Source organism: Neophocaena asiaeorientalis, unplaced genomic scaffold (genome assembly GCF_003031525.2).
Source record: "Neophocaena asiaeorientalis asiaeorientalis breed wild unplaced genomic scaffold, Neophocaena_asiaeorientalis_V1.1 scaffold242, whole genome shotgun sequence".
Classification (NCBI taxonomy): domain Eukaryota; kingdom Metazoa; phylum Chordata; class Mammalia; order Artiodactyla; family Phocoenidae; genus Neophocaena; species Neophocaena asiaeorientalis.
In genome coordinates, this window is record NW_020172451.1 from 6060578 (window position 1) to 6078047 (window position 17470).

Here is a 17470-nt window from a genome sequence, read left to right on the forward strand (position 1 = left end):
AGAAACAGATGATCTTAAAACAAAACCTTTTAGAGAAATTCCTTTATTTGCATGTTTTTGGTATTCAGATTCCTGGATAGTTAATTTTCTATTGTATTTTTCTATTTCTTCTTCTGCCATTTCAGTGAGATTTTGGGGTGTGAAAAGATGTTCAGTCCGCTGTTTCAAAATGGAAAAAAGTTTGTTTTTTATTTTATTTTTTTAATTTTTAAAAATATTTATTTTTATTATTTATTAATTTATTTTTTATTTTTATTTTAGTTGCGGCAGGTGGACTCTTCATTGCAACACAATGAAGTTGTGGTGCATGGGCTCCAGAGCATGTGGGCTCACTAGTTGTGGTGCACAGGCTTAGTTGCCCCTCAGCATCTTAGTTCCCCGACCAGGGATTGAACCTGCATCCCCTGCATTGGAAGGCGGATTCTTAACCACTGACCACCATGGAAGTCCCAGAAGTTTGTTTTTTAACTTTATTTTATTGAAGATTTAAAAAATTTAAAAATAATACTTTTGTGCTACTAAAAAATTCAGACAATAAAAAATATAGGCTATAAGAAGAGAAAGTACTTTCTATTCCAACTCCTGAAGAGAATGACTCTTAACAGTAACTGCATATCTTTTTTCAAGCTTTTTTTATGCCTCTTATATATAATGCATATACATATTAATGATTTCTAAAATCATACTATACAAAGTTGTGTAATTTTCACTTTTCATTTAATATATTATGTATATGTTTCCAGGTCAGCACACGTAGATCCACTTTATCCCTTTAATAGGTAAATACTATTTCATTAAATTGATGAACTTTAATTTAGCCAATACGACTTCTGCTAAAAAACATTTATATTTTTTCCAATTTTTTTTTTTTTCTTTTTTTTGTGGTACGCGGGCCTCTCACTGTTGAGGCCTCTCCCGTTGTGGAGCACAGGCTCCGGACGCGCAGGCTCAGCGGCCATGGCTCACGGGCCCAGCCGCTCCGCGGCATGTGGGATCTTCCCGGACCGGGGCACGAACCCGTGTCCCCTGCCTCGGCAGGTGGACTCTCAGCCACTGCGCCACCAGGGAAGCCCGTGCGCCACCAGGGAAGCCCCCAATTTTTAATTATGAGAAATGATACTGCTTTAAATGCTATTGTACACATATCTTTGTTTACCTGTGAGAGAATTTCTATAGAATAAACTCCTAACACTGGGATTTATAGGTTAAAGAGTATATAATTAGGGCTTCCCTGGTGGCGCAGTGGTTGAGAGTCCGCTTGCCGATGCAGGGGACACGGGTTCGTGCCCCGGTCTGGGAAGATCCCACATGCTGCAGAGCGGCTGGGCCCGTGAGCCATGGCCGCTGAGCCTGCGCATCCGGAGCCTGTGCTCCGCAACGGGAGAGGCCACAACAGTGAGAGGCCCGCGTAATGCAAAAAAAAAAGAGTATATAATCAAACATGTATTAAAAGTCTGATGAATATTGCCAAATTGCCAGCCTTCTAAAAGCTATGCTAATATTCACTTCTATTAGTAGTGGATGTGAGTGCTTTTTCCCATATCCTTTCTAACATTAGTTGTAACTATATCTTAAATTTTTGCCAATTTTGTCAGTAAAAAATACCTCATTAAACATTTTAATATCCTTAATTTTTAGTGAATTGGGCATATTTTCATATTTTTACTTACCATCTTTCTTTATCCTTCTGCTCTGGAATTTGTGGTTCCATCACTTCTGCCAATTTTTGTATTTTTTTCTTATCGATTTGTGCAAACTCTTTGTATATTGTGGATATTAACTAATGCTTCGTCAGATGATGGACACATTTTCAGTTTATCATTTAACTTAGTTGATTGTATTTTTGGCCTCTTATAAGTTATGTTTTTACAACTTGTGAAGATGGATCTTTCTAGGCCCAACAGGAAACTGAGATACTATACAGGAAAAAGGTTAACAGATTTTTTTTTTTTGCAGTACGCGGGCCTCTCACTGTTGTGGCTTCTCTCGTTGCGTAGCACAGGCTCCGGAAGCGCAGGCTCAGCAGCCATGGCTCACGGGCCAAGCCGCTCGGCAGCATGTGGGATCTTCCCGGACCGGGGCATGAACCCGTGTCCCCTAGCATTGACAGGCGGACTCTCAACCACTGTGCCACCAGGGAAGCCCCAACAGATTGTAACTACATTAAAACTAATAACATATTAAGGAGTCTGGATGTTACCTTGATGGCAATGGTAAGTCCTTAAAGACTTTTTTTTTTTTTTTTTTTTGCGGTACGCAGGCCTCTCACTGCTGTGGCCCCTCCCGTCGCAGAGCGCAGACTCAGCGGCCATGGCTCACAGGCGCAGCCGCTCCACGGCATGTGGGATCTTCCCGGACCGGGGCACGAATCCGTGTCCCCTGCATCGGCAGGCGGACTCTCAACCACTGCGCCACCAGGGAAGCCCCTTAAAGACCTTTTAACTAGATTTACATGATTAGATTAGCATTGAGATTCTTAGTTTCCTGTCTTTCTCCTGGGACCACCTAGCTCCCAGTTAATTCTTCACATTGGCTAGAACTTTTCCTACTATTTGCTCTTGTGCTGTTGGTCTCCTCCCACTGCCTGCACCTAAGCCTTCTGGTATTTTGGCTGCTGGTGATGCTGTTTGGAGTGGCATGTACTCTGCACAGGGGCAGGACATGGTAAGACATGTTAAACATCTTCCTAGGTGCTATTCACCTAGGAATTTAAACACTTTTGCACCCTTGAGAGATGGAGATCATTATTCCCATTTCTCCATGAAAAAAATGTAATTAAGAGGCTAGAGGCTTCCCTGGTGGCACAGTGGTTAGGAATCCGCCTGCCAATGCATGGGATGTGGGTTCGAGCCCCAGTCCGGAGGATCCCACATGCCACGGAGTAGCTGGGCCTGTGCGCCACAACTTCTGAGCCCATGTGCTACAACTACTGAGGCCCATGCGCCTGGAGCCCGTGCTCTGCAACAACAGGGGAAGCCACCGCAGTGATAAGCCCATGCACTGCAGTGAAGAGGGCCCCCGCTCACTGCAACTGGAGAAGGCCCACGCACAGTAACAAAAACCAAATGCAGCCGTAAGTAAATAAATAAATAAATTTATTAAAAAAAAAAAAAAAGGCTGGGATTTTCCCATGCCCAGACACCTAGAATGTAACAGAGCAGGAATGTAAATTCTGTGTCTCTTCTTTTCTGCTGCCTTCAAGTACATTTTCATGGCTGACAGATGTCTGGGGTACATGCTCTTTTATTTTGTATTAATTCAACAAGTATTTGTGCCTTTTTTTAAAAAAATAATCTTCCCAACAACTCTTCAATATAGGTGCTGCTGTTCCATTTACAGACAAGAAACTGTGGCAAGAGAAGTGACGGTGACCTGCCAAAAGCCAGAAAGCTAGTAGATTTTGAAGTGAGGATTCAATCTAGGCCTGGCTTGTTTTTCTGGGTTTTTTGGCCACGCGTGCACGGCTTGTGGCATCTTAATTCCCCAACCAGCGACTGAACCCGCGCCCTCGGCAGTGAAACCGCGGAGTCCTAACCACTGGACCGCCAGGGAATTCCCCTGGCTTCAGTTTTAAATTTCTCACTAGGCTAGGCCGCCTCTTCCTAACAGAAGGCGTTTTAAAAATCTAGTTTGAGGACCTAAACCTGTCCCACTTTCAGGGAACACTTCATCAATGAGGTTACCTTTGAGTAGGCCATTTATTGATTACTGGTTGCTGAGCACAACTTGTTATCCTTACAACAATAGCACTAGGGAGGTGCTATGAACAGTCCTAGTTTTACAGATACTGAAGCTGAGCAGCAGAGGGGATAAAGAGCCGACTGGACCCAGGGCCCCAGGCATCATACTGCTCTACCTCCCACTATCAGGCTCGATCCCGACCCCTCGCAACCTCATTTCTGGGTCCTGAAGGTTGCAAGGCTCCCGGGGGTGGACGCATGACTCCTCGTAGGATCTCAGCGCCAGGCGTAGCAGGCCACCGGCATAGCGGTGTAGAGACCGACAGGGAAAGTCTGACCCCGGAATCAGTCGCGGCGCTGGCAAGGCCGCGTCTTCGGTTGCCAGGGCACCGCCCCGGAAGTAGAGCCGGTCCGCGCCGGGTAGCGGTCCGCGTCCACCTCTGAGCGCCGAGTGGGGTTGGAGGCGGGGCCGGGCCGCGGCGCGGGGCCGCCGTGCTCCGCGTTTCTGGGCGCTCCTCCGCGCTGTGCGCCCACAGGTGAGGCCCCGCCGCCGAGGCCGCCGCCTCCGGGGACCGAGGGTGTGGCCGTGCCGGGTGGGCGAGTGCGCATGCGCGAACGATTGTGGGCCCTGGTCTACGGGGCCGCGAAGGTGCGGTTTAGATGCTGCTCGCTGGACTCGCGTTCCCCGGGAAGCCTGCGCTGACCACTGTGCCCCTCTTCCTCCTCCGACTTCCTATGACTTAACTTGTGCCGCTCGATCCTTGTAATTGCATTCTTCTTATTATTGGTTATCCCAGAATTTCATTGTTCCTAGGCTTTTTCATTCATTTGCAACCTGTATTGTTCCTATTGGCATCTTGCAGGGCGCGGTGTACCTGTCGCTAGAGCTCTGGACAGGAGACAGGAGATAAGTGTTCCCCGCCCTGCTCACCTCTCTCTGGGGGACTGTTTCCCCATCATTAGAGGGGGTGGGGTGGTGGTAGTCATACACCCCTAGAGTAGCTGTGGCATTACAGGGGATTCATTCTAGACCTAAAAGTATCTGGTCGTTGTAAGCCGTTTGGAGGTTTGTTTGCAAAGCGGTTCTTTGTTCAGGAAATATTTAATGAGCACATTTGGGTGCTGGGTTGTGGCAGTACAAAAAGATTGGCCCTGCCCTGCACTCAGGGAGTTACAGGCACTGGTAAACAGGTACGTGGAGCATGGGGGTGAGGAGACTGGCAGGGTAACACAGCTGCGACCTAATGCTGCACGGCACTGATGTGAAGTCATTTATATTGTTACTTTATTTAAAGATGGCTCTTTTTTGCCTTTTCAAAAAAGACTTAACTAGCTGGAAAAGAATGCAGTGTCCTAGGATCCTGGCCTAGCTGGGACTTTATTTTTTCTTTTTTTGTGGTACGCGGGCCTCTCACTGTTGTGGCCTCTCCCGTTGCGTAGCACAGGCTCTGGACGTGCAGGCTCAGCGGCCATGGCTCACGGGGCCAGCCGCTCTGCGGCATGTGGCATCTGCCCAGACCAGGGCACGAACCCGTGTACCCTGCATCGGCAGGCGGACTCTCAACCACTGCGCCACGAGGGAAGCCCAGCTGGGACTTTATTGAAACTGATAGTGATCAAAGTGTCTGGGGTAGGGGGATGAGGTTAGAGACTGCTCTCATTTTCCGATGGCTGGACCCAGAAGAGTGAAGTGACTCCCATGAGGGTGAGTCCCCCGCCCTCCACTGTTTCTCCTCAGAGGTTGTTCTAACTTTTGTCTGGGAGTAGTCATAACTCCAGGAGGTAAAAGGCCTCTTGGCAGAGCTCTGTCCTCCTGGGGTTGTAGGCACAGAGATTTCCCAAGATGTTCCCTCGCTGGGCGGAAATCAGCTAAACTCCCGGCCTCCTATTTCTCACCAGGGTAAAGCTGTGGAAGTGTTTATGGGTGATGGTTTCCTGGGTCTCCCCCTTGGGACTTACAGGCCCTGTAGGGCTGGGCTTCGCCTACTTCACTGCTTGGCACAAACAGTGCTTGTTTGACTGTGTGTGTGGAGGGAATTCACGTCTTTATTTTTGTTAATTCGTCACGTATTGGTTGAGAGCCTGCTATTGCTAGACACTGTTCTGGGTGCTGAGGATTCAGCAGGAGATAACGTGGCACAGCACTGCTGCTCACAATGTGACGTATCTGTGTCAGACAGACAGTCACCAAGGAGCCAAATACATGAACTAGACCAGGTCTTTTTTAAATTAATTAATTAATTAATTAATTTTTGGCTGCGTTGGGTCTTTGTTGCTGTGCACAGGCTTTCTCTAGTTGCAGCGAGCGGGGGCTACTCTTCGTTGTGGTGCGCGGGCTTCTCATCGCGGTGGCTTCTCTTGTTGCGGAGCACCGGCTCTAGGCATGCGGGCTTCAGTAGCTGTGGCGCATGGCTCAGTAGTTGTGGCTCGCGGGCTCTAGAGCGCAGGCTCAGTAGCTGTGGCGCGCGGGCTTGGTTGCTCCGCGGCATGTGGGATCTTCCTGGACCAGGGATCGAACCCGTGTCCTCTGCATTGGCAGGCGGATTCTTAACCACTGCACCACCAGGGAAGTCCCTTTTTTAAAAAATTAAATTAAATTAAATTATTTATTTATTTTTGGCTGCGCCAGGTCTTCGTTGCATGCAGCACACGGGATCTTTGTTGCAGCATATGGACTTCTTAGTTGTGGCAGGCATGCGGGATCTAGTTCCCTGACCAGGGATCGAACCCGGGCCCCCTGCACTGGGAGCATGGAGTCTTACCCACTGGACCACCAGGGAAGTCTCATAGGCCAGGTCTTCTCAAACTTGCACTTGCATAAGAATCGCCTGAGAGCTTGTTAAGACGCAGATTCCTGGGCCCCGCTCCCAAAGAGTCTGGATGTGTGCACCCTTGTGTGTGCACGGGGGGAGCTGGAAGGTTTGTATTTCTAACGAGCTCCAGGTGTGATGCGGGTGCTGCCGGTCCGCGGACCATGCTTTGAGCTGGCGCCGACTCAGCAACTGTGTACAACGTGAGCACCACGGAGAAGTAAAGTGACAGCTCTGTAAAGGGGGAGGATTGAGATTGGGAAGCCCCGTCTGAGGAGCTGACCTTGGAGAAAGGGCCAGGTGTGGGGGAAGAGCAAAGCCTTAAGACTGGATGCCGCTTGGCGGGTGTGGGGAGCTGACAGAGGCTGGCGCCTGGAGAGGGAAGACAGGTGGGAAGGGCGCTGGGAGACGAGGCCCGAGAGGCATGGGGGTCCCGGGTCCCGCTGGGCCAGCCTTGCAGGCCATGGGTGGGCTGCTAGGTTTATTCTCAGTGCAGTGGGAAGCCGCTGCAGGCTTGTGAGAGGAGTGACGAGACCTGCTTTGTGTCTGAAAAGATTGGGCTGCCGCTGGGTGGGGAACGTGTTGCCGTGGGGTGAGAATGGGGCCAAGGAAGCCAGCTGTGGCCTGGGTTGTGGGGATGCTGGGGAGAGACACAGACGGATCCGGAATTTTCTGGGGGTGGAGCGGGCATGATTTGCTGCTGGACTGGACTGATGGTTACTTCCTCCCCAGGACTGAGGTTGGATTTTGTTAGGTCGTTAAAGCACTTTGCCGCCGGGGCTGCCGCTGGTTGAACGCGTCTCTTGCCTTCGCTGGATCAGGACTGTCCAGGAGCACCTGGCCCCGGGTGGCTTTCCGTCTCCCGTCACCCGCCTGGCACGGAGTGGCTGTCGGTGCCCAGTGGATGGATGAGAAACTACACTATCGGTGGCCCGGATGCCCAGGGATGTCCCGGCGGAAACCTGTTCTCAAGCTTGTGAAGATCCTGCCCACTTGCCCCAGGAGTGGGACCCATGGTGTTCTGGAAGTAACCAGCCACTGTCTGGTTTTAGGATGGCTTTCCGAGGCTGACATGCCTGAGGCAGTGACAGCGCACTCTGACTTCAAGCTGTGAGCAGCATGAGGACCAGCACGTCACTCTCTGCTTTTCCTGATTAGGTTTTTATCATGCTCAGTTTGAAAGTAGCTGACCCTGTGGCTTAAAATTCTGAGGTGTCAGTTCATATGAACCAGTAGAGAGGTAACGTGTCAAGTTCGTCACATAATACCGCTAATTCCACTTTTTTTTTTCTTTTCTATTTTAGGAGGAAGCCACAGGAAAACAATCTGACATCAGGTATTTATCTATTTACCTGATAAATAGATAAGGCTTAGTATTTCCTAGGGTTGGGAAGGCGTCAGCCCTGGCTTCCGTAATGTGGGGATTGGCCAGCTGGTTCCTTAGTCTGTTCTACAGGTGGTACCTGAGCCCCCTCATTGTGCCTGGCCCTGGCTGGGTGCTGGGGGACCCACCCCCTGCCCTGTGGGGTCGATGACGCCTGACAAGGGGGATGCGTGTAATGACGGTTGACACCCCGTGTGGGAGGGAGACTGTGCGGGTTGCCTCGGCAGCAGTCTCTGCTCTGCCTCTTGCTTTCCAAGCCCCACATTCCCGTCTGTAAGTGGGGAGAGTACCTGCCTGCCGGCCTCAGGTGAGCCGTAACCATGTACCCAGTAGAGAAGGATCTACACACACACCACCCAGCCCGGGGCCTGATGCCTCCTGGTGTTCGGGGAGTGGTAGCTGTTGTTTCAGGGATGATAGAAATACGTACTCACTTACTGTGTGAGGGCGGGGCCTGGCAAGCCCTCCGGGAGGAGGAGCTGGAAAGGAGGCGCGTGCGGAGCCGAAATCGGGGTGGGGGGGGCAGCTTCAGGGTGAAGCTCTTTCTGCCTGATGCACTGGTTTCAAACCCAGTTGACAGTTTGGAGAACCTGCTGTGTGCCAGGTCCACGCCCACCTGACCTTGCAGTAATCCCAGCAGCACCGCCCAGGAGCTGTCACTTTTTTTTTTTTTTTTTTAACATTTTTATTGGAGTCTAATTGCTTTACAATGGTGTGGTATTTTCTGCTTTGTAACTGAGTGAGTCAGTTCTTTCCCGTTTATTTCACTGGGGAGGCTGAGGCCCGGGGAGGATTTGCCAGGATCCACAGTGGCTCCATGGCTCAGACGCGTCTCTAAGCGAGCTGGGTCTCTAAGCCTCGGGTGTGGAGCGAACTGCCCTCCCTCCTTTGGCTCTTCCCAAGGCTGCCTTTTCATCTGCTCTCAGTGGTGGTTTCCACATTGATTTGGTGCACTTCCGAAAAGAGGTTCTTTTAAAGGAGAGGGGGCCTTCCTTCATCTTTTCCTTTTTTAACCGTAAATGACTCTCTTGTCTTCTTGCTCAGCATTTTACTGTGCTCTGTTACCCAAATATATATACGTAAACCTCCTTATGGGTGTACATTTCTTATTCTTCGTTTTTCCCTAGTGTTTAGGATGGCTGTCTCTTGTATTAGTTTCCTAGGTCTGCGGTATCAAAGTGCCCCAAACTGGGTGGCGCAGTGAGGCCAGAAGCCTGAAATCAAGGTGTTGTCAGAGCCGTGCTCTCTCTGAAGATTCTAGGGGAGGGTTCCTTGCGGCTTCCAGTTTCTGGGAGCCCCAGGCATTTCTTGGCTTGTTGCAGCATTACCTCTGATCTCTGCCTCCATCTGCACATGGCTGCCTTCCCTCTGTCTGTCTGTCCGTTCTTGTGTCTTCACAAGGCGTTCCCTGCCTGTGTGTCTGTGTCCAACTTTCCATCTCATAAGAGTACCTGTCATTGGATTAAGGCTGACCCGAATGACCTCATTGTAACTGCAAAGACCATACTTTGACCAAATAAGGTCATGTTTACAGGTACCCGGGTTAGGACTTCAATGTATCTTTTCAGGGACACAGTTCAACCCATATCATTTCCAGGGAAGCAATGAGTCAGGTTCCAAGGACCCAGCCTTGAGGACTTGTCCATCAGTCACTCACACAGCAAGGAGTCATTTTTTGCGTCTCATGTGCTGAAGGGCTGGAGATAATGGGGTCGGGCAAATGGACTGTAGGGTTCGCTTCAGATACTCCCCTTTTAATCTAGAATCAGTGGGTTGAGAGGGAAACGGGTGACTACGAGAGTCCCTCGCCTCACACATTTATGGAAGGAATGTACATAAAGAACTGAAATGCAAGTTGGGAAGTTCTGAGTGCCAGCAAGGATGGCAGGAAGGGTCTGTAGGGGGTCCCGAGGAGGGAAACACTAATTCCAGTGAAGGCGATGAGAATGGCCCCCTGGGGGAAGTGGCCTTTGAACTGTGCCCCGCGTGGAGCTGGATAAAGAGCGGTGGAGAGAGGCGTTAGGATGGAGGGACAGCGCGGGCACAGGATCGCGGGTGAGCACGTGAGCCCGGAGCAGCAGAGGGGGGTGCATTCAGCCAGAGCAAGGGCTGCGTGAAGTGAAGGGGTGGCCTGGCAGCTTGGGAAGGTCAGCGGGAGCCAATAAGTAATTAATTCAGAAGTACTTATCATGACAAGAGAGGAGCCCAAGGCATCCTCCGTTGGGCACTTAAACAGAAGACGCCATCCACCGAATGTTCTGGTTAGTTACCATTTGGCTGTATTCATAAACTGTTAGAACACCTCTTGATCTTGTGCTGTGTACATTTCTCTGTGTATTAATGTTTTTTCTCATTTTTACTATTTTGGCTGCATGGCATGTGGGATCTTAGTTCCCCAACCAGGGGTCAAACCTGCGCCCCCTGCCTTGGAAGCGTGGAGTCTTAACCACTGGACTGCCAGGGAAATCCCTAATTTTTTTTTCTTTTTAATTTATTTTTGGCTGCATTGGGTCTTAGTTGTAGCACGTGGGCTCTTCTTTGCGGCGCATGGGCTCTGTAGTTTGCGGCACATGGGTTCTCTAGTTGAGGCGCACGAGCTCAGTAGTTGCAGTGCACGGGCTTAGTTGCCCTGCGGCATGTGGATCTTAGTTCCCCGACCGTTGCGGAGCACAGGCTCCGGACGCATAGGCTCAGCGGCCACGGCTCACGGGCCCAGCCGCTCCGCAGCATGTGGGATCTTCCCGGACCGGGGCACGAACCCGCGTCCCCTGCATCGGCAGGCGGACTCTCAACCACTGTGCCACCAGGGAAGCCCGGAAGGTGGATTCTTAACCACTGGACCACCAGGGAAGTTCCCCTAACTTTTTTTTCCCCTAATTTATAAAAAATTTTATTGAAGTATAGTTGATTTACGACGTTGTGTTAAATTCTGCTGTATAGCAGTGTTTCAGTTATATGTGCATATATTCTTTTTCATATTTATTTCCAGTATGGTTTATCACAGGATATTGAATATATTTAGTTCCCTGTGCTATACAGTAGGACCTTGTTGTTTATCCATTCTATATATAGTAGTTTGCATCTGCTAATCCCAAACTCCCAATCCTTCCCTACCCTACCCCGTCTCCCTTGGCAACCACAAGTCTGTTCTCTATGTCTGTGAGTCTGTTTCTGTTTCATAGATATGTTCATTTGTGTCATATTTTAGATTCCACATATAAGTGATATCATATGATATCTGTCTTTCTCTTTCTGACTTACTTTGCTTAGTATAATAATCTCTGTGTCCGTCCATGCTGCTTCAAATGGCATTATTTCATTCTTCTTTATGGCTGAGTAATATTCTGTTGTATATACATACCACATCTTCCTTATCCATTTATCTGTTGATAGATATTTAAGTTGTTTCCATGTCTTGGCTATTGTAAATAGTACTGCTATGAACATTGGGGTGCATGTGTCTTTTCAAATTATATTAGTTTTCTCCAGGAGTGGGATTGCAGGATCATATGGCAACTCTGTTTTTAGTTTTTTGAGGAACCGCCATACTGTTTTCCAGAGTGGCTGCACCAATTTACATTCCCACCAACAGTGTAGGAGGGTTCCCTTTTCTCCACACCCTCTCCAGCATTTGTTATTTGTAGACTTTTTGATGATGGCCATTCTGACTGGTGTGAGGTGTTACCTCATTGTAGTTTTGATTTGCATTTCTCCAGTAATTAGCAATGATGAGCATCTTTTCTTGTGCCTGTTGGCCATCTGCATGTCTTCTTTGGGGAAATGTCTATTTAGGTCTTCTGCCCATTTTTTGATTGGGTTTTTTTTTTTTGTTATTGACTTGTATGAGCTCTTTGTATATTTTGGAAATTAAGCATTTGTCAGTTGCATCATTTGCAAACATTTTCTCCCAGTCCATAGGTTGTCTTTTCATTTTGTTTGTGGTTTCCTTTGCTGTGCAAAAGCTTATGTTTGATTAGGTCCCATCTGTTTATTCTTGCTTTTATTTCTATTGCCTTGGGAGACTGACCTAAGAAAACTGGTACAATTTATGTCAGAGAATGTTTTGCCTATGTTCTCTTCTAGGAGTTTTTTGGTGTCATGTCTCATAGTTAAGTCTTTAAGCCATTTTGAGTTTATTTTTGTGTGTGGTGTGAGGGTGTGTTCTAACTTCAGTGATTTTCATGAGGCTGTCCAGCTTTCTCAACACCACTTGCTGAAGAGACTGTCTTCTGCATTGTATATCCCTGCCTCCTTTGTCAAAGATTAATTGACCGTATGTCTGTGGGTTTATTTCTGGGCTCTCTAATCTTTTTTTTTTTAATACATTTATTTTTTTATTTTTGGCTGCGTTGGGTCTTCGTTGCTGCGCACGGGCTTTTCTCTAGTTGCGGCGAGCGGGGGCTGCTCTTCGTTGTGGTGCGCAGGTTTCTCACTGCAGTGGCTTCTCTTGTTGCGGAGCACGGGCTCTAGGCACACGGGCTTAAGTAGTGGCTCGCGGGCTTTAGAGCACAGGCTCAGTAGTTGCGGCGCACGGGCTTAGTTGCTCCGCGGCATGTGGGCTCTTCCCGGATCAGGGCTCAAACCCGCGTCCCCTGCACTGGCAGGCAGATTCTTAACCACCGCGCCACCAGGGAAGTCCCTGGGCTCTCTATTCTATTCCATTGATCCATATGTCTGTTTTTGTGCCAATCATTTGTGTATTTTATTTTAGGTAAGAATCCGAGTCAAAATTTGGTGAAACTAAAGAGAAATTCGATGTTCCCGGTGGCTCCATAAGTACCTATGGTAGGTCGGGGCTGAGATGTTTTCCTTGGTGACCACTTGTCCACACAGCAGGTGGAGGGTGCAGGGGGCCGAGAGGAAACCTGCCTTTCTCGGAGGCTCCATTTCCTGCTCAGTAAAGTGAAGGTGAGAATATTTGCCCCATCGGCCCGATTGGGTTAGGAGTTTACCCTTGGAAGCATTTTCAGACTATTTTATGACTGAAGCGCAGCACACGTATAAAGTACGGCCTTCATCATTGTTCTGTGTTGTTGCTCTTTCTTCTGCGTCATCTCCAGGTGGGAGCTGTGGCGGGAGTGAGGTCGCCCAGTGAGACTGGCGCTTGAAGTGCAGGGTGTGGGTTGTGGTGTAGGCGCTACCTGGCTTGGGGGTGATTCTCACTGAAATCCTGTGTCTGCAGTTGGACTCTAGGGGGCAGAGTACGAGCAGGATTGGTCAGGGATGCAGGGCTGTTTAGACTGAAATCAAATACAGGCCGACCTCAGAGATAACTGCAGATTCCAGTCCAGACCACCGCAGTGAAGCGAATTATCGCAAGAAGGCAAGTCACATGAGTTTTTTGGTTTCCCACTGGATTTAAAAGTTATCTTTACACTGTACTGCAGACGGTATTGGGCGTTGGCAACTTGTCTAAAAGAGGTACTTGCCTTAACTAAATACTTTATTGCTAAAAAATGGTAGCCATCACCTGCGCCTTCAGCGAGCTATAGTAGTAACACCAAAGATCACAGATCACCGTAGCACATATATAATAATGAAAAAGTGTGAAATATCACGAGACTGTTGTGACACGGAGACACGAAGTGAGCAAATACTGTTGGAAAAATGGTGCCGACAGACTTGCTCGATGCAAGGTTGCCACAAAACTTCAATTTGTAACAAACGCAGTATGTGCAAATCACCAGTGGTGAAAAAGTAAACTCCCCTCAGCAGTCGGCCTGGACAGTGCAAGAGGGTGTGAGGCGTGCGGGGTTTGCTCCGGTACAGACATGAGTTACCGGCACACAGGGACTCGGCTTCTGTGGTGCTTCTGCCATCATTTCCGTGTGGTGGCTGCTGACCTGCACGTGGGTCATGACGGATCAGTTGGCAACCTTATGTGGCTGTCATGTGGCACTTAGAGCTTGCAGAGAGCGGTCCATTTATTTCACTTTGACCCTGTGGGCGTTGTCATCATCCTGATGAAGGCCAAGTTCACAGAGGGAAGGGCTGGGCTGTGTGGAAAGAGGTTTAGAGTAGGGTCACGCTAGGTTTGGCTCAAGCCAACATCAGTCCCTTTGGTCTGTTCTTACACAGGCTCTTAACCTTTGAGCCTCAGCTTCCTCATCTGAAAAGCGGGGATAATGACAATCGTATGTGTTGCTTCCTTACGTGCCAGGCACCGTTCTCGGTGCTTTACATGTGTTCACGCATTTACTTCTCACTCCAACCTATGACATGGATAGGTACTGTTGTTATCCCCATTTTACAGAGGGGGAAACAAGTTCGGAGAGGTTAAGTAACTTGCCCAAAGTCACACAGCTAGTGAGTGGTGGAGCTGGGCCTCAAACCCAAGCCCCGGGACCTATGCTTGACCACAGTCCCGCCTCGATGATACTACCCGCCTTGCTGGGCAACACGAGGAGGGAGTGGGCTGATGCTGGGTGGAAGCACCCCGAGCTCCGCCTGGTGGATTCTATCATGAGAGTGTCTTCTCTTTTCCTCTCCCAAGCAACACATACCTGGGTCCCCATCTCTACGTCCCATGCCTTTTCTGCCCGGTTAAGTTGCCCAAATGTGAAGCTATTACAAGTCCATGGAGGAGGTGCCTCGTTTCATAAAAGGCCCTCGAGGCTCATCAGGTCCCCTGGCTTTCAAGCCCAGTTTTTCACAGAAGCCCTTCTTCCTGAAAGCCCTTCACCTTCTGTGAAGAGGTACGCAGAAGCATAACAAATGCAGCCTTCTCTGGTCAGCGCTGGGGTGGGAGCCTGGAATCCTGGGCTGCCCCAGCAGTTTGAAAATGAGAAGTCAAAGGAGGAAACAAGTCCAGAAACTTTCTCAAAGTCACATGGAGGTACTGACAGGCCTGTGACCACAGTCACTCATTCTCTCTGAAGTGATCATTTGCTGCATGCCAGGCACGGTGCCAGGCCCTGGGTGCAAAGCAGTGACAAAGAAAGCCAGCTCCTGCCCTCTAGCAAGGACAGAACTGCAGGGTGCCAAGGGGCCGCGTAGCTGGTCTGGAGAGTCAGAGAGGCTTTGTGGAGGAAGTGACATTCACTTATGCTGGCAGACTGGTGGGCGGTAGCTTGGCCAGGCAGAGCAGGGCGGAGTGCTGCAGGCAAAGCATGTGCCAAGGCCCTGAGGTAGAAGAGGAGGTGGGCAGAGAAGTCCAATGTGGCAGGAACAGCGGGTGAGGGAGAAGGTGGCACAAGATGCACCTGGAAAAGCAGGTGAGGGCCAGGGGGCTGCGTATTTTAAGTACAGGGAGAGCCACGTTGCTTGTTCACCAGGATCGATGTGGTCAGACAAACAATATCACCCACAGTTAGGGACTTCCCTGGTGGTCCAGTGGCTAAGACTCCGTGCTCCCAAAGTAGGGGGCCCGGGATTGATCCCTGGTCGGGGAACTAGATCCCACATACATGCCGCAACTAAAAAGATCCCGCGTGCCACAACTGAGACCCGATGCAGCTAAAATAAATAAACAGAGATAAATATTAAAAAAGATCACCCACAGTTAAAGAGAGTGAATTGGTGTAGCGAATCTGGAAGCAGCAGGGAGATAGGCAGAACTTGAGGGGACGGGGGGTGCCCAGACTGGGGTGAGTACTCCCACCCACCCATCAGAAGTCAGCTCCAGGGTCCCTGCTCAGGGCAGCCTTCCCAGCTGCCTCCGCTCTCACAGTGGTGCCTGTCCTCATGCCTGTCCTTGTGGCTCCAGTCACAGCTGCCATTTGGCATGTGTTGCCGTTATTTCCCACTTAACCAGGATTCTCAGTCTCAGCACAACCGGTCTTTGGGGCTGGATGCTTTGTTGGCGGGGGCTGGCGTGGGGCATACTGTACGTCGGAGAGCGTTGAGCAGGATCCCTGCCTCTGTTCCCAGATGCCAGAAGCATCCCTCACCCCCAGTCCTGGCAAGCGAAGTGCTGCAGGCGTTGCCAGATGTCCCCCGGGGGTGACCTGCCCTGGCTGAGAGCCACTGTGGGGAGGACTGAGCTGGGGGTGGGGGACGTCTGCTCGCCACGTGTAGAGGACTCCTTTGGGCGGAGGGACGTGAGTTGTTAAGTTTCATGGCTCCGACAAGGTGATCTCTTCCAGGATTATGGCAGGAAAAGTGAAATGGGTCACTGATATCGAGAAGTCGGTGCTGATAAATAACTTTGAAAAGAGAGGATGGGTCCAAGTGACAGAAAACGAGGACTGGAATTTTTACTGGTAAGTATAAACCAGGGTTTGGTTGTCTTCCAGAGCCCGTTTATCAGCGCGGTCAATCCCATGCCGCACGGACTGTCCTGTGTAGGCGCCTCCACGCCATCGTGCCGCCTCCCCTTACACTTCGCTCATCTGGGCCCTTCGTGCGTGCGGGGAGAAGGCCCTGGGTTAGTATACGTGGTGGAGTGTCCCCTGCTCCTGGTTATCAGGAAGTCCTGGGATGTCTCAGCACGGCTGAGTGTGGTTACACGGCAGTGGGAATTTGGGTGAGAAACCAGAGCCCTCCTGCCTCCAGTTCATGCTGGTCACAGTGGTGCCCTGTTGCCTGGCACCTCGGGGTGCGCTGGGGAGGTCAGCATCCTGTGGGGTGGTGTGGGGAGGAGACTGGGGGAAGGGCTGTGGGGAGAGCTCGGTGCTTCCTTTCACCTCCCTCCCGTTAGGCCGAGAGGGTGCCGGCTGGACTGACTGAGAAACCGCGGAAATGCGTGAGGCTGGAAAAGCAGTGTTTGGGCCCTGAGTCCCGGGTGGTACCACCCGGCCAGGAGCCTGGAGTCTTCCTAGACTCCTCTCCTCGCCTCTCACTTCCTCAGGGTGAGGTCCTGTGTCCTCCTTGGTCCAGGCCTGGTCTGCTCCCTCCCTCGGGGCGGCCTCCACATCCCTGCTGGGTTCCTCAGCCAAACACTTCGCCGACCCTGTGCAGCTCCTGGGTCCAGAGCACGGCAGTGAACCTTTGAGGGGGCAGGGGACCAGTGGGGGCACACGTCGGGGTCGGCAGGGCCTTTGTCACCCTATACATCCCCCCGCCCCGGACTCACTCTCCCTGCCGCCACCTTGAGAGATGTTACTCGGCTTCTCTCAGCCAATTCTCTTCCCCGCTCCTCCCCTGGTCCCCGCCGGTGCAGCGGGCTGTGCGTTTTCCCCTGTTGACCCACTGCTGAAACTGTCTTTCTTTTCCGTCTGTGTACGTGCTATGCTTTCTATGCCTCCTCAGCCCCCCATTTGGAGACGCAGTGCATCCAGGGGTTACACGTCCAGACCCTGGAGCCAGAGCCACGCATGGCTTCAGCCCTGGCTCTTCCGCTGCCGTCTGTGTGGCTGTTAGCAGAGGACTTGGTCTCTCTCTGCAAGTACCGTTGTTTGAGCTTTCAAGGAGGCAGTGAAGCACAGAACTCGGGGCAGTGCCTGGCGCATGGCGGGCACCCCATCAGCACGTGCTGTCACTGTCCTTTGTGCACCAGCACACCTGCCCTGGAAGCCGCCTCTGCCTCTCGCGCCCTCCCAGGCTGCTCTATTCTGGTGCCGTGGCAGCAAATGCTGAGTGCTGTGACTTGTGATTTCCCGGCCTGTCCCCTCTTCCAGTGTCACTGTGAACCCCTGGAGAATGAGGACCTGGCCTGG

The 17470-nt window shown here is 50.6% G+C and overlaps 1 protein-coding gene across 3 annotated transcripts in view; it reads left to right on the plus strand.

The window, feature by feature from the left end:
• The first annotated feature begins 4094 nt into the window (after positions 1–4094).
• TTLL1 (TTL family tubulin polyglutamylase complex subunit L1) overlaps positions 4095–17470 on the plus strand; it is a 36898-nt gene continuing 23522 nt past the window's right edge. Inside the window, exons 1-4 of one of the 3 annotated variants that reach the window (XM_024737651.1) lie at positions 4095–4216; positions 7795–7826; positions 12586–12659; positions 15959–16075. In XM_024737651.1, the coding sequence (XP_024593419.1) occupies positions 15963–16075 (113 nt within the window). In that variant the 5' untranslated portion in view covers positions 4095–4216; positions 7795–7826; positions 12586–12659; positions 15959–15962. The remainder of the gene's footprint in view (positions 4217–7794; positions 7827–12585; positions 12660–15958; positions 16076–17470) is intronic. The other 2 variants (XM_024737650.1, XM_024737652.1) reach the window with 2 other exon arrangements.